This window comes from Trachinotus anak, unplaced genomic scaffold, assembly GCF_046630095.1.
Source record: "Trachinotus anak isolate AG129_WGS33_773 ecotype Australia unplaced genomic scaffold, CSIRO_AGI_Tana_v1 ptg000020l, whole genome shotgun sequence".
NCBI classification, from domain to species: Eukaryota; Metazoa; Chordata; class Actinopteri; order Carangiformes; family Carangidae; genus Trachinotus; species Trachinotus anak.
The window spans coordinates 1,077,016-1,091,562 of record NW_027273871.1 but is presented as its reverse complement, the minus strand read 5'-3'; the positions used below and the strand labels follow the sequence as shown (position 1 = coordinate 1,091,562).

Here is a 14,547-nt window from a genome sequence, read left to right as displayed (position 1 = left end):
GGAAACCTTACAAATACCCCTTTCAAAGCCACTGTTGCCTTTCGTTACACTTGTGTATTTCGAACAAAAACACCCACCTTTTACCTTTTGCCATTGTATCTCAGCCCTGGCATTGGCAGATCACATGCTATTGCAATGAGAATGCTTGAAAAAAAAAAAACCAAACAAATGGATGGAAACATTGCCATTAATTCTCTCTCCATACATTTCAGGAACCATGTCACTGCATCGTGTGTGTGGAATATTTGTGCTCCTCAGTGTATGTCTGGTTTCCTTCACGACACCTTGTGATGGAGGGAACATTCTGGTGTTCCCTGCAGATGGCAGCCATTGGATCAACATGAAGATCTTGCTAGAAGAACTTCATGCCAGAGGACATAACCTCACTGTGATCAGGGCCTCCACCAGTTGGTACATTGCAGAAAAGTCTCCTCTTTATACATCCATTACAGTTGAAATGGAAGAAGGTTATGAGCACTTCTTTGGTGCATACCTAGAAGAGCATCTGAGGGTATGTTATTAAGGATGATGTATTGGGCCCCATATGGGTCATTTAGTCATTGAAATATTAAGATAAGCCCTCATACCACACTTTTTCAACACTTCTTTTTAAATCATTTTTTTCAGGTGGAGAGAGAGGGTGCTTCAGTGCTTACTTTCTTCAAACTCACAAAGGATTTCCTTTCTATGGTTTCTGAGGGCCATCTATTGTGGTGTGAAGCCTTCGCTCAAATCTTTGATGATAAGATCATGGTGAAAAGCTTAAGGGATTCCCAATTTGACCTTGTTCTCACTGACCCGGCCGTATCAACAGGGCTTGTACTAGCCAAGTATCTCAAACTGCCTGTGGTGCTCAATGTTCGCTGGATCACCAGCGGAGAAGGCCACTTTGCAATAGCCCCCTCACCACTCTCTTATATCCCAGTACCAGGATCAGGCTTAACTGATAAAATGAATTTCATGCAGAGGATCAAGAACATGTTTTTCTACAGCATCATATTGTTCCAGCAGAAATTCATGTTGGGGCCAAGCTACGATGCCCTTTGTGATAAATATATCGAAGGTGGATGTGACATCATCTCACTTCTTCAAGAAGCAGACATTTGGCTGTTCAGGTCCGATTTTGTGTTTGACTTCCCTCGGCCTACAATGCCAAATGTTGTCTACATAGGAGGGTTCCAGTGCAAATCAGCCCAACCTCTGCCAGCAGACCTGGAGGAGTTTGTTCAGAGTGCTGGGGAGCATGGAGTGATCATCATGACTCTGGGAAGTACGGTTAACGCTTTGCCCAAAGATGTTGCAGATGAAATTGCCAGTGTCTTTGCCAAGATGCCTCAGAAGGTAACAGTCAGCGATCCATTTGCAAAAACATGAAAAATTAAAAGCTAGAAATTTGCAACTCAAAATGCTTTTTGATGGACCCAGAGAGACCTGGAAATTCTTGTGTAGCAATTACACCATTACTGAATAGATAAATTTAAAATAAATACTAGTTTTGAAATAGAGAATTAATAAATGACAAAAAATCAACAAATTAGTCTTCTAAGAAAGACATAAAAATTAAAAGACTGGTATCCTGCCTGGGGCATTTAATGAATCATAAGTGCGTATGGAAAACAGCTGGCTTGAATTGTGGAGGGGTTGAAAGTAGATTAATGTTACCTAAGCATTGATGCTCACTTCACTACGCAATTTTCAAGACATTACTCAAAACTCACCTTCCAAAAGTTCTTGTAATATTGGATTTGATCTCCCATACTTTTCTGAGCTTCTACTGTGCTCTTGATTTCTATATTACTGTAATCAATTTGTCATATAAATCATGTTTGATTGTCATGGAAAGTGCTCAGCACTCAGGCCGCAGCAATCCCAACATCTTTGTATTGTCTGTCTGCTTGTGTACATATATGCACTAAGTTCATAATAAATCTTTTTGTTTTCTGATCAGGTGATATGGAGGCACAAAGGGGACCGTCCCTCCACTTTGGGCAACAACACTCTGATAGTGGACTGGATGCCACAGAAGGACCTGCTGGGCCACCCACAGACCAAAGTCTTTGTAGCTCATGGAGGAACCAATGGAGTCCAGGAGGCCATCTACCATGGAGTCCCTGTGCTTGGCATACCCTTGTTCTTTGACCAATATGACAACCTGCTACGTTTGCAGGAGAGAGGAGCTGGAAAGATCATTCAGTTAAGTGATGTTAATGGCGAGAGGTTTGAACAAGGTGTGAAGGAAGTGCTCCATGAAGACAGCTACAGACAGAACATGCAAAGACTATCACGTCTGCACAGAGATCAGCCAGTCACACCCATGGATCAGGCCATCTTCTGGGTGGAATATGTGATGCGCCATAAAGGGGCTCCACACCTGCGAACAGAGGCTTATAAGATGCCCTGGTACTCATACTACTGTGTAGATGTAGTGCTACTATTGCTGACTGCAGCAACTGTCCTGCTGCTGTCTGCTTTGGCCATTTTCAGGTTTCTTTGCTGCAACAGCAGAAGAAAGACCAAAGCCAAACAACACTAACTGAGGTCTAATTCATTTACAATGGATTCTCTAGAGCAGATAAGTTATAATTCAAGTTATATAACCAATAATGAATCCTTCAATCAGCTGAAGTAAGGTAAATAATCTCATCATGGGTGTGTAAATTAAAGTATTTCTATTCACAACATATTTACCCACATATGCTCTTGTTGTATGGGAGATCTTGGAATGCTGCATGAGTCAGTGTTTCCTCCATCAATAAACCATTAGATGGTGGAAATTGTCATGGAAGAAATTGTCACAGGGTTTCATCCTCCACCTGATTTGAAAGCACTTTTTTTGTATCATGCACAAGGAAAGCCTTTGTTTTTGGTAAACTTTGATGAAACTGATTTTCTCTGGAGGCTTGAGAAAGCCTGATGTAATTGTAATGGAAGGGCACGGGGGAATGAGTAATTTCCCATCGCACATGTGTTCAATCTCTCCTCTTGTCAGTGCAGTGTAATAAACTTGCTTGCTGTGTGTGACAAGCTTGTGGTCTGGTGACCTGTGTTTCCTGTGTTTGTGTGTGTGGTGTCCTGTGATGCAGGTGGCAAAGTCACATTGGACATGTCAAAAAGCGACCTGAACTTTCTCTGTGGAAGTGTGGATGCTGAGGTTTATGATGTTTAGAAAAATCCTCTTTTCCTCTAAGCCAATGCTAGAAATCATAATTAGGTGGCACCTTCCCTGGTTTAAGCAAAGCACTGCACAGGCTGGACTGCCTTATGGATGTCTACTCCACCTCATGTGGAGATATGTTGTAAAAATGTGATATTCATCAAGCAAATTGTCACAGACTAAACATTTACATGTTGCTCCAGTTGTTCCATGTAGAGAGTGATGGATTTTCAACCAGGCTGTGATGTTTCTAGATCCTCCTTCCTTGAAACCACCTTCCTGTCAAACTTAAACAATCAGAGACTATGTTGCAGCTTTGTAGGTGGGGGGGTCATTGTCTGTGATCTTTTTCCTTTACCTTTATGCCGTATGTGGCCTGTATGAGGTTCACAGTGAAACACCAGGAGGGAGCAGCCATAAGGACCCAGCAGAGTGCACACTGTGTGCATTGTTTTTTCCTGGTAAGGATGATGGTTGTTTTTCACCTGATTGAGTCTGATGAAAACAGGTAAACCAGAGAGGCCAGAGCGGAATAAGAAGAGAAGCAACTGGTATAATCAAAACTGATTGACAGACTATAGAGGTCATGTTTAAAACATATCAGCACATAGAAACCCCAATGATTACCTATAGAGAGGCATGATCTGTGTTAGTAATTATAACAATTTGGTATAAGAACTAAGCTTATTACATACTGTAGTTCATAGATTGTATTTACAAGTGAATATACTTTAATCATCATTTAATCACGATTTTTCTTAGTCTACAGACTTGGCATTTGCTTCCTCTCTGCTTAAATGTAAGTAGTATTCACTTTCATCAGAGATGCTTTATATTTACAGGATTCTTTGTCTTCATGAATGGATACATCATTTAAGATGTACAACAAAAGGCGCTGTAGTCCTCTATTTACATTGGATCCAGTCAGATTACATTTTATCAGAAGCATTTAAATAGAGGTTGCAGTCACATATTTACTTTATTTAGTTTTTACCTCAAATGTAATCATTATATAATTACTCTATTTATATACTATTTTTTGTGGTTATGACTGGAGGAATGTTTATCTCTATAATGAGCTGCTGGATATTTGAATTCTATCTATCTATTCAGTTGTGAAGGTATGAGGACCAGTCCAGACAGAGAAATACAAGGTGAACCATTTTCAACTTTTTTCACGAAGAGAAATAGGAAGAAGTCCACCCTGGACTTTCAGAGCTGGTGCAGACGTTCAGAAATATCAGTCATATAGATGAAATAACTGTTCTCTTGGTTGTCTCTCTGAGTTAAATTGATTCAGGCTGCAGTTGACAAATACATATACAAACATATAACATAAATATTTTAAGCATGTTTTTAATGAATTCCTACAGGAGCACATAAACACACACACACACACACACTCATACACTTTTTCAACACTTCTTTTTAAAATCATTGTTTCAGCTGTGATGCCCAGGTACTCATACTACTGTGTAGATATAGTGCTACTATTGCTGACTGCAGCAACTGTCCTGCTGCCGTCTGCTTTGGCCATTATCAGCTTTCTGTGCTGCAGCAGTAGAAGAAAGACCAAAGCCAAACAACAATGACTGAGGTCAAATTCATTTAGATATATGGTACATTGGTTTCTCTGGAGTAGATATAGTTCAGGTTATATTGCCAATTAAAGCTGCAAGAGGCGTTGAGTGGGAACTCGCACTCTTTTGGACATTGGGGGGTGCCGTCAGGAGGAGCCATGTATCGTTGCACCCATTGGACACCATGCTTATAAGTTAGATGCTATTTACTGCAAGTGCTATGCAGCTGTGGACACGATGCATTGTATGTTTTGTTTTGTTTTACTACTTGTGTCCACTATATGGTGCCAGAGAACACACACCAAATATGTGTTATGTTCCTGTATATCAATATATATAGACCAGAACATAAACTTTAATGCAAATCAAATGATGTAAAGACATCATATTAGTATGCAAAAGGCTTCAGCATAGGACTGATCAAATGTGAAATTTGGGGCAGATTGGACAATTTATTATGAAGCTACAACAACTTCCTGAATGAATGGCCACAAATGTGCCCTTAAATGAAAACTCACAATTTTCACAATAAATCATCATAAAGGTCTTAAGTGTTATGTAAATGATCATCACTGCCACTAAATGTCGCACTCTACCATGAGCATCATGCGCACCTTGGTCTCCGTGTCGCCATGACCCCCCTCACCTCCCACACGTTCTCAGTTGGCAAGGTGTTAAGGAGCACAGTGAAAGCAGCCACACACAACAAGAAGCACAACTGAATAAAGTTACCAAGTGCATGAGAGCCAACAAAAAACAATCTAACCACAACCATTAGCTTGTATTGCTGTGATATGCTCCATAGCTATGCTGACAGTTAGCCAGCTAGAGATAGCAACAGCAGCCAAACAAATTCAAAATAAGGGTAGGCAAACATTATCATGCCTTCTGTAGCTAGTCATTAATGAAAACAGACATTTAACATTATGTAGTCATCAAGTTACTTACACATGGAGGAGAAGAAGAAGAGGTTCAGCCTTGGACTTATCCGCTGGGATAAGTTGCAGGAATGACACTAATGGAGCTGGTAAAGACATTGGTGGAGCCAGTAAAAAAAAGTTTTTGGATGTTTTGATGTTACACTGGCTGACTGGCATTTGAACCAGTATCATGGTCAGTGCACCAGTCTCTTTCTTAGTCAAAGGCCTTTTTAGTTGAAAAAGTGGTTTCTTAAGTGGAGGACATTCTGGAAGATCACTTTCACCTGAACTCTTTGTGCTGCACTCTGCCATCTAGTGTGTGGGTGGTGTTTATAAAGGTGGGGAGGGCCAACATTTTAGCAGGATGGACACACATGCACAAACATGCATGCGGACATGCACTAACATGCACATGCTACCAGACCAGCTACCAAAAAAAAGACCAGGGAAACTCCAAAAACACACAGACGGTGTGTAACTTCATTTTCTTCTCAGGACTTCATTACTCCACTATATCTGTACAAAGTAAATAGTTATTTGCTGCTATATTATTGTTTAAAATCTTTTTTACTGAATCTTTAAGTATGTTATGACCAAGTTTGAGGTGGGTGTGGTTAACTGGCTAGATGGAGTACATACATCAAATTGTTAAATGTGATATTTCCCTTTGCCCTAAGGTGGCGCTATAGTATAGTAGTATAACTGAATATTGCCATGTACACGTCTAGAGGCTGGGATGCTTATCAAACATACAAAGTTTGTAGTTATTGGGCAATATGTGCTTGAGTTATAACAAGTAAAATTTTTATGACAAATCATTGAAATTTGCCGTGCTGCCAAGGGCATGCTGTTCAATGAAATTAAAAGCTTCACAATTTAGCATTTCAAAGGTCTTAAAAGTAATTCCCTACGAGGAGTTTGTTAAAGTACAACACATTTAAATGGCAAAAACAGCACCAAAATAGCAGAGTAAATTCAAAATAGCTCATTTCCTGTGGGTATGGGATGCAGTAGTCTTATTTTGTAGGTCTTAGCCAAGCTGCAGGCTCTGGGGCTGAAAAGTGAATCCAACACATGTTAAAACCTGCAATTCTTTGAATGTCCACTTGAAGCTGGCTCCAAAAGCGAGTCAATCCTCCCAATTTAAAATGGCCAATTTTACAGCAGAAATAAATATGTTTACAACCTGGTTTTAAAAAAAGGGGGTGTATATAAGTCACCCATTTAAATTTTATTAACACTATTATGACTATTAAGGCTATGGTCTTGGCATGTTACATGTGCCTACTGAATTTCATACATGTCGGTGAAACACAGGAGCCATTTTGTCAGACTCATGGGCATGACCCATAAAACAAGTAAATTTTCACCAGGGCCTGATGTGTGAGCAAAGTTAATGGGTTTTTTAAACATGTTTAGGCCCTCAAAAAAGCTATTTATTTTCAGGAATAAGAATAATCTAATGAATGAACAGGGGCCTCGCTCGCTCATCGGTGCTTGTGCCCTAATAACAAAAATGAATCTTTTTATCAGCTGAAGTAAAGTAATTAATCTTATCACGGGTGTGTAAATTAAAGTATTGGTGTCTTAGTCATAACATATTGGACATCTTGGAATATTGCATGAAACAGTGTTTTCTTCATCAATAAAGGTGACATTTAAGCTTTGTAGGTGGGGGTCACTGTGTCCCTTTTTCCTTTACCTCCATGAAATTCACAATGATGAGACAATGAAAAAAGGCAGGCATTAGGACCCAGCAAAGAGTTTGCAAAGTGCACATTGTTTTTTTCCTGGGGAGGAAAGGATGATTGTTTTTCTCCTGAGTGAGTCTGAGGAAACCAGGGAAACCAAAGAAGCCAGAATGGAATAAAGAAGAGAAGGAACTGGTATTATGAAACTCACAAACTAAGCAGGTTATCTTTAAAATATATCACTGTAGAGACAGTCATGATTACCTAAACAGAAGCATGATCTGTGCTACTAACTATGACAATGTGGTATAAAAGTGCTTCTTCATTTTTCCTTGTTGGACACAACAAAAACTTCTGCGGCATTTGGTTTACTAGCTTAATTGCATAACCCACATATGTCTGTTGAGAGCTATACATAAACATTTCCCAAGAGGAAGCCATAATTGACTAGTTGTTGTTGAAAATTATTCTGTAAATTTTTCATGCTTTTTTCATGCTTTCAACCAACTACAAGAGTAAAATGCTGCTTACACATTAATACATAAGTAATAATAATCAAAGGATGTAATATATAACAGTATAACACTCACAGGCGCCTTTTTCTTGAATTAAGTGTTAAGTGTTAAGTGTTTCCTTTTGATACTGTAATTAAATTTTAATGGTTAAACAGTTATACTTAAGTAACATTTTCAGTGTAGGATTTTTACCAGTTAATGGATTGTTTTTATAGTGAAACATTGGTCATTTTAGTTGAGTAAAAATTTGAATACTTCTTCCGTCACTGATTTTAAGAGTGATATGAGAGGACATGCTTGGATCACCTGAGTTCACTTCTGTGACCTGCAACCTACATTCAGCTGGCGGTTATATGTGACATATTTAGCAAGAGGGAGTTGTAATAAACAAGCCAGCAGGCCACAAACACAGAGAAAATTACTGCATGACATGCTAAAAGCATGATAAAAAGTACAATATACATTTATCCAGGAATCCTTTGTTGTTTTTCTCCAGGTTTAACATGGTCTGTGTGAACCTCATGTTGGTTAACATTACATAACACACCCTAATAACCTTATGAAAGCGGTCACAGGTTGATATGATGCAAGCATTGTTCTTGCGTGACAGAGAGAGACACATTCACAAAACTACACACAATATATGATATACTACCACTAGTTTAACAAGATGATTAAATGAAGCAATAAAACGATAATGACATGAAAAATAAAAAACAATCACTTTGATTGTTATTTGCCATACTCTTATTGCAGCACCATAGCTTCATATGACACGTGCCATGTGTAACTCATTTACCTGTGTAAGGACCAATCATCTCTGAGACTGGAGTTTGAACTCAGATATGTGAGGAATCTTTTAGATGGACTGTTAGTCCGCAGGCTTAGAGCTAGTGTTCCCACTCTCCAGCATGGGTAAGTGACTTTCAGGAACATTATCATGTTGTGGTTACTATCATAGTATTTTTTCAGTGTGTTGGATTTCATTTATAGCATAACTAGTTCCCACTCCACAAACCTGTAGAAGTACATACTTCTTTTAGAAAATATTTTGAAGCTCATTATTATAACACCGTTATTTCTCTCTCCATGCATTTCAGGAACCATGTCACTGCATCGTGTGTGTGGAATATTTGTGCTCCTCAGTGTATGTCTGGTTTCCTTCACGACACCATGTGATGGAGGGAACATTCTGGTGTTCCCCGTTGACGGCAGCCACTGGATCAACATGAAGATCCTGCTAGAGGAACTTCATGCCAGAGGACACAACCTAACTGTGATGAGGGCCTCCACCAGTTGGTACATCCCAGAAAAGTCTCCTCTCTACACATCCGTTACAATTGAAATGGATGAAAGTTTAGAGAACTTCTTTGATCTGTACCTGCAGGAGCACATGAGGGTATATCATTGTGGATTGTGTATTTGGCCCCACAAGGGTCAATAGTCATTGAAATACAAAGATAATCTTTTTTTTGCCAACTTTTTCAACATTTCTTTTTCTAACCATTCTTTCAGGCGCAGAGAGAGGGTGCTTCAGCACTCACTTTCTTCAAACTCACAAAGGATTTCCTTTCTATGATTTCTGAGGCCCATTCATTGTGGTGTGAAGCCCTCGCTCAAATCTTTGATGATAAGAATATGGTCAAAAGCTTGGAGGATTCCCAATATGACCTTGTTCTCACTGACCCTGCCATAGCACCAGGGCTTGTACTAGCCAAGTATCTCAAACTGCCTGTGGTGCTCAATGTTCGCTGGATCACCAGCGGAGAAGGCCACTTTGCAATAGCCCCCTCACCACTCTCTTATATCCCAGTACCAGGATCAGGCTTAACTGATAAAATGAATTTCATGCAGAGGATCAAGAACATGTTTTTCTACAGCATCATATTGTTCCAGCAGAAATTCATGCTGGGGCCAAGCTACGACGCCATCTGTGAGAATTATATTGAGGGTGGATGTGACATCATCTCACTTCTTCAAGAAGCAGACATTTGGCTGTTCAGGTCCGATTTTGTGTTTGACTTCCCTCGGCCCACAATGCCAAATGTTGTCTACATAGGAGGGTTCCAGTGCAAACCGGCCCAACCTCTGCCAGCAGACCTGGAGGAGTTTGTTCAGAGTGCTGGGGAGCATGGAGTGATCATCATGACTCTGGGAACTTTGGTTAACGCTTTGCCCAAAGATGTTGCAGATGAAATTGCCAGTGTCTTTGCCAAGATGCCTCAGAAGGTAACAGTCAGCCATCTGCAAACATATGAAATGTTAAAAGGCAGAAATGTGCAACTAGAAATGCTTTTTGTTTTTGCTATTAATCCATTACTAAGAAATAGTAGTTTTGAAATAGAGAAACTGATAAATTACTCAAAATCAACAAACCAGTCTTCCAAGAAATACATCAAATTTAAAAGGGGATATATTTTGCTGCAACAGTTTGGCAGCCTCCCTTGGGCATCTTGTGAATCACGAGTGGGTAAATTAAACACTTGCCAGGATGGATATGATGGTCTGTTCTTGATAGTTATTTCACAAAGTATATCCTAGTTATTGTTATCAGATACAATAAATAAATAAATAAAAGATACCATGTATGAACTAATGTAGTTTAAGGTTGGGTTTTAGTCCCCTGCTAAACAACACATTTTCAGAAACTTGAAGATGTTGCCTTTGGCCATCACATCATTTTGTATGGCCTAACAACTCCTCTGTAATAAGCTTTTTCATATGAATATGTAAATGTATGTGTCTCTTAATGAGGCTGGGTTCTATTTAATCTATTTAATTTGTTGTATAAACCATGTTTAAGTATCATGGAAAGTGCTCAGCACTGAGGCTGCAACAATGCCAACATCATTGTATTGTCTGTCTGCTTGTGTACATATATGTACTAAGTTCATAATAATTCTTTTTGTTTTCTGATCAGGTGATATGGAGGCACAAAGGAGACCGTCCCTCCACTTTGGGCAACAACACTCTGATAGTGGACTGGATGCCACAGAAGGACCTGCTGGGCCACCCACAGACCAAAGTCTTTGTAGCTCATGGAGGAACCAATGGAGTCCAGGAGGCCATCTACCATGGAGTCCCTGTGCTTGGCATACCCTTGTTCTTTGACCAATATGACAACCTGCTACGTTTGCAGGAGAGAGGAGCTGGAAAGATCATTCAGTTAAGTGATGTTAATGGCGAGAGGTTTGAACAAGGTGTGAAGGAAGTGCTCCATGAAGACAGCTACAGACAGAACATGCAAAGACTATCACGTCTGCACAGAGATCAGCCACTTCCACCCATGGATCAGGCCATCTTCTGGGTGGAATATGTGATGCGCCATAAAGGGGCTCCACACCTGCGAACAGAGGCTTATAAGATGCCCTGGTACTCATACTACTGTGTAGATGTAGTGCTACTATTGCTGACTGCAGCAACTGTCCTGCTGCTGTCTGCTTTGGCCATTTTCAGGTTTCTTTGCTGCAACAGCAGAAGAAAGACCAAAGCCAAACAACACTGACTGAGATCAAATATATTTAAAAATATGCTACAATTAGTTCTCTAAAGCACTGTATTTAGACAAAAACGTACATCTCATTTGTAGGTATCTAAGATATCTCATGTGTACCTCTTTACTATTTATGAGGTAAAATGATAATCAGTCAATTGATTTAGACATGTAAAATATACATATAGTGAAAGTAATATAGCTCCTTCCTGTTTGAAAATCAGTTGTCAACTATATCTTGACACTTTAAGATTTTGGTTATTAAATGCTCCCAAATCATTGGTTGGCAGTCTCACCTTGTCAACATTATTCTGAAATTTTATGTATTATGTATTAAAAGTATGGAGCCAAAACACCAATCACTGTCTCACTGCCCTGACATTGATCATTATCATGATTTCAAGTTGATGTCATCCATTTCTAATGTGCTGAGCCCCAAAACTGTATAAAACTGAGTGTTTTGGGGCCAAAATCAATTCAGATGTGACAAAACTGAGTCCAGATAATCAGTATAATTCATGAACTGTCTAACATAATTTGTCCCAGTTCATAAAAGATCAAGGATCAATAAATTTTTATGTAAAAGAAACTGTCCCTTTGTTATCTCTCCTAAAAGAGCAAATATTCGACCTAAAATCTTTTTCTAACATTAACATCTTTCTCTAACTCGTCGTCTGTGGACTTGCTCTCTGTTGCTCTCTGTTCATTTTACAGACGTCTTGGCCTCACATGCCGAAGACATTCCCCTGTCCAGATGCCACACTTGTAAAATAAGTGTAAGATATGTGAAATATGCTGAAAACCAGACCATTGCAGCTGACTTTTTCTGTCAAGGCTATGAGACCAAACTTCCACTGCACAAATCTACTCTATTCAGTTAGATTTAATGATGTTAAGATACCAATATTCTTATTGAAGAAACTGAAAAATACCAGAGAAACACGTAGCTGGGATACATTTAGTAATCTGTTATTTGTTACTAAAGACAGTGCAGTGTTTTCTCTGAGATGCCACTGGTATACGATTGTATGAGCAACCGCAAAGTTAATTATAATATCAACAACACATGTATGTATCTCTAGCAGGATGCCACAGGCAGTCAGTTTTTATGGAAAACTTGGAGATCAATTATGTCCTCGTTGTTATTATTTGTATTTATATCAATCCATATAAATTACATCATCTTCTAAACTAATATTAGTGCCAGTGAGAAGACAAATCTCAAAAATGAATCTTATAATTTCAGAAAATAGACCGTATTAAAACCATTTCCCTCTCCTGAAAAGTCCAAAAACAGATGCCTTGAAACAATCACAGGCGGGAAAGTAAAGCTCTCTTTGAATAAAGCATAAGCTCATATGGTTTTGATTTATAAGATGAGTGAGTCTGCGTTGGTAAATCTAACTAAAAGCTAAATTACATTCACTTATCATTCAGTGATACCCGTTTGAGACTTCTGAGCTTACTGATGAGGAAAGAAAATCTGTGAAAATGTACCAAGGTATGAAGGCAGTGAGGCGTTTTATTTATATTTTATGAAGTGTGCGTGTGGGTTTGTGTAGGTTTGCATACCTAATGTGTGTCTAAGTGTAGCGGCATGTATATATACTCACCTGTGTTATCCAAATCTGAAAAATGAACTATTGTAAATCAGTTAAATAGGCTAAAGTCAAAGTCAAATATAATTTTGTGAGAGAAATAGTGACCCTACTAAGATTTACAATATTGACAAAATAGATGCTTTATTTCATAGATTTGCACATTAATAATGAATATTTTCATAGAAAATGATTTGATACAAATACATATAAATGTGTAACAATCCAATAGACTTGGCCCTGCATTGGCCCTGTGTTGGCCCTGCACTTTGTATACACACCTCTGCTGCCCTTACCCTGGCTTGAGGAGGAGTGGTTTTAAAAGTTTCTTTTATCATATTATTTATTTTCTTCCCACTGTAATTTAGGACCATTATAAACCATGAATGACTAACATGAAAACAACAAAAACAAAACTTTTAACAGCTCTGAAGACGGATGAGGGCTTGACACTGAAAGGATTTTGTTTGGCACATTACTTTATTAGTAGATTTCAAGTATGGCTATAGAACTAAAACACTGCTTTGTAAAAAGGGGGAATGAGTTGAACGAATTAAAACTGAATTGAGAAATAAAGTGGAAGAATTGATGCAATTGTTTCTTGAGTGTAAATCACATTTTAATGACGATGAAACAGACAGTCCAAATCATTCTCTTTAAACAAATACAAATCCTAGATCAGTCCTCCAACATACTCAAGTAGACATTAACAGTCCCGTTTTGTCTGTGTTAAAATGTAGTCGATGAATGCTTTTGTTGTATAGTGGAAAGAATCCAGTTTTCCTTTTTCAAGTCAGACACAGCACTTTCGTAATTTTTTTTTTAATTAAATACACAAAGTAAGCTCACAAATCACAAATAAATAAAACTACAACCACATGAAGACAAATAAGCCAAACAAACACACAGTGCACACCCTGTTGCTGAGAAATAAGCAATAATATTTATTTTTGTTCTCTCTTGAAAATAATATTTCACATTCTGGACAAGGTTTTTTCTCTTTCTCTTTCCCTTTTCTCCTCTTTGTCTTTCTTCCTTTTTTCCTCATTTAATTCTTCCCACCTCAATCTTTTGTATTTCTATTCAATATACTTGCCGACACATAAAAAACCAAACAAAAAAAACCAAACAAAAAACAGAACAAAAACAAAAATGGACAAATACAGTATCACAGGGATGTCTTCCATCTTAAGACAGGCATTTCCACCTCTCCTGACAATTGGAGGAGAATCCTTGTTTAGTGACCTATTGACCTAAATAACCTAATTTAACTGCTCTGAATACAAAACCAATTATGTGTGTAAACAAGATTAATTTAATTATAGTGACAAACAATACAAAAATCTTTTATTAATTATCTTTTATAATCTTTCATCTTTTACAACTGTTCATTGTTAATAACCACAGAATTTACTGGCATTCAATGGCATAAAAGTACCATTTTATCTTACCATGGATGGCTTGTGGGGGAGACACTGTCATCATTCATCACCATGGTACAGTATACTTCCATAGTTGAACTTACATAACTCTATTGTGTGGTAACAGGGTGTCCTGGCAAATGTACTGTCTTTATCGTCTCACAATAAATGTATT

At 38.4% G+C, this 14,547-nt stretch overlaps 2 protein-coding genes across 4 annotated transcripts; both read left to right on the top strand.

Annotated features, from left to right (window-relative positions):
• Positions 1-202: 202 nt before the first annotated feature.
• Positions 203-3,009, top strand: LOC139637598 (UDP-glucuronosyltransferase 2C1-like). Its single transcript, XM_071506434.1, has 3 exons — positions 203-511; positions 628-1,341; positions 1,949-3,009. The coding sequence occupies exons 1-3, from the start codon at positions 218-220 to the stop codon at positions 2,531-2,533; spliced, it is 1,593 nt and encodes a 530-aa protein (XP_071362535.1). The 5' UTR covers positions 203-217; the 3' UTR covers positions 2,534-3,009.
• A 4,431-nt stretch (positions 3,010-7,440) lies between these two features.
• LOC139637500 (UDP-glucuronosyltransferase 2C1-like) lies at positions 7,441-13,540 on the top strand. 3 transcript variants are annotated; one of them, XM_071506239.1, is made up of 4 exons: positions 7,441-7,540; positions 8,961-9,259; positions 9,376-10,089; positions 10,781-11,942. In XM_071506239.1, exons 2-4 carry the CDS (start codon positions 8,966-8,968, stop codon positions 11,363-11,365), a joined length of 1,593 nt encoding a protein of 530 aa, XP_071362340.1. In that variant the 5' UTR covers positions 7,441-7,540; positions 8,961-8,965; the 3' UTR covers positions 11,366-11,942. The 3 variants fall into 3 exon arrangements, with proteins under 3 accessions (XP_071362340.1, XP_071362341.1, XP_071362338.1); XM_071506240.1 differs by having other exon boundaries at positions 7,449-7,567; XM_071506237.1 differs by lacking the exon at positions 7,441-7,540 and adding an exon at positions 8,654-8,775 and having other exon boundaries at positions 10,781-13,540.
• Positions 13,541-14,547: the final 1,007 nt, after the last annotated feature.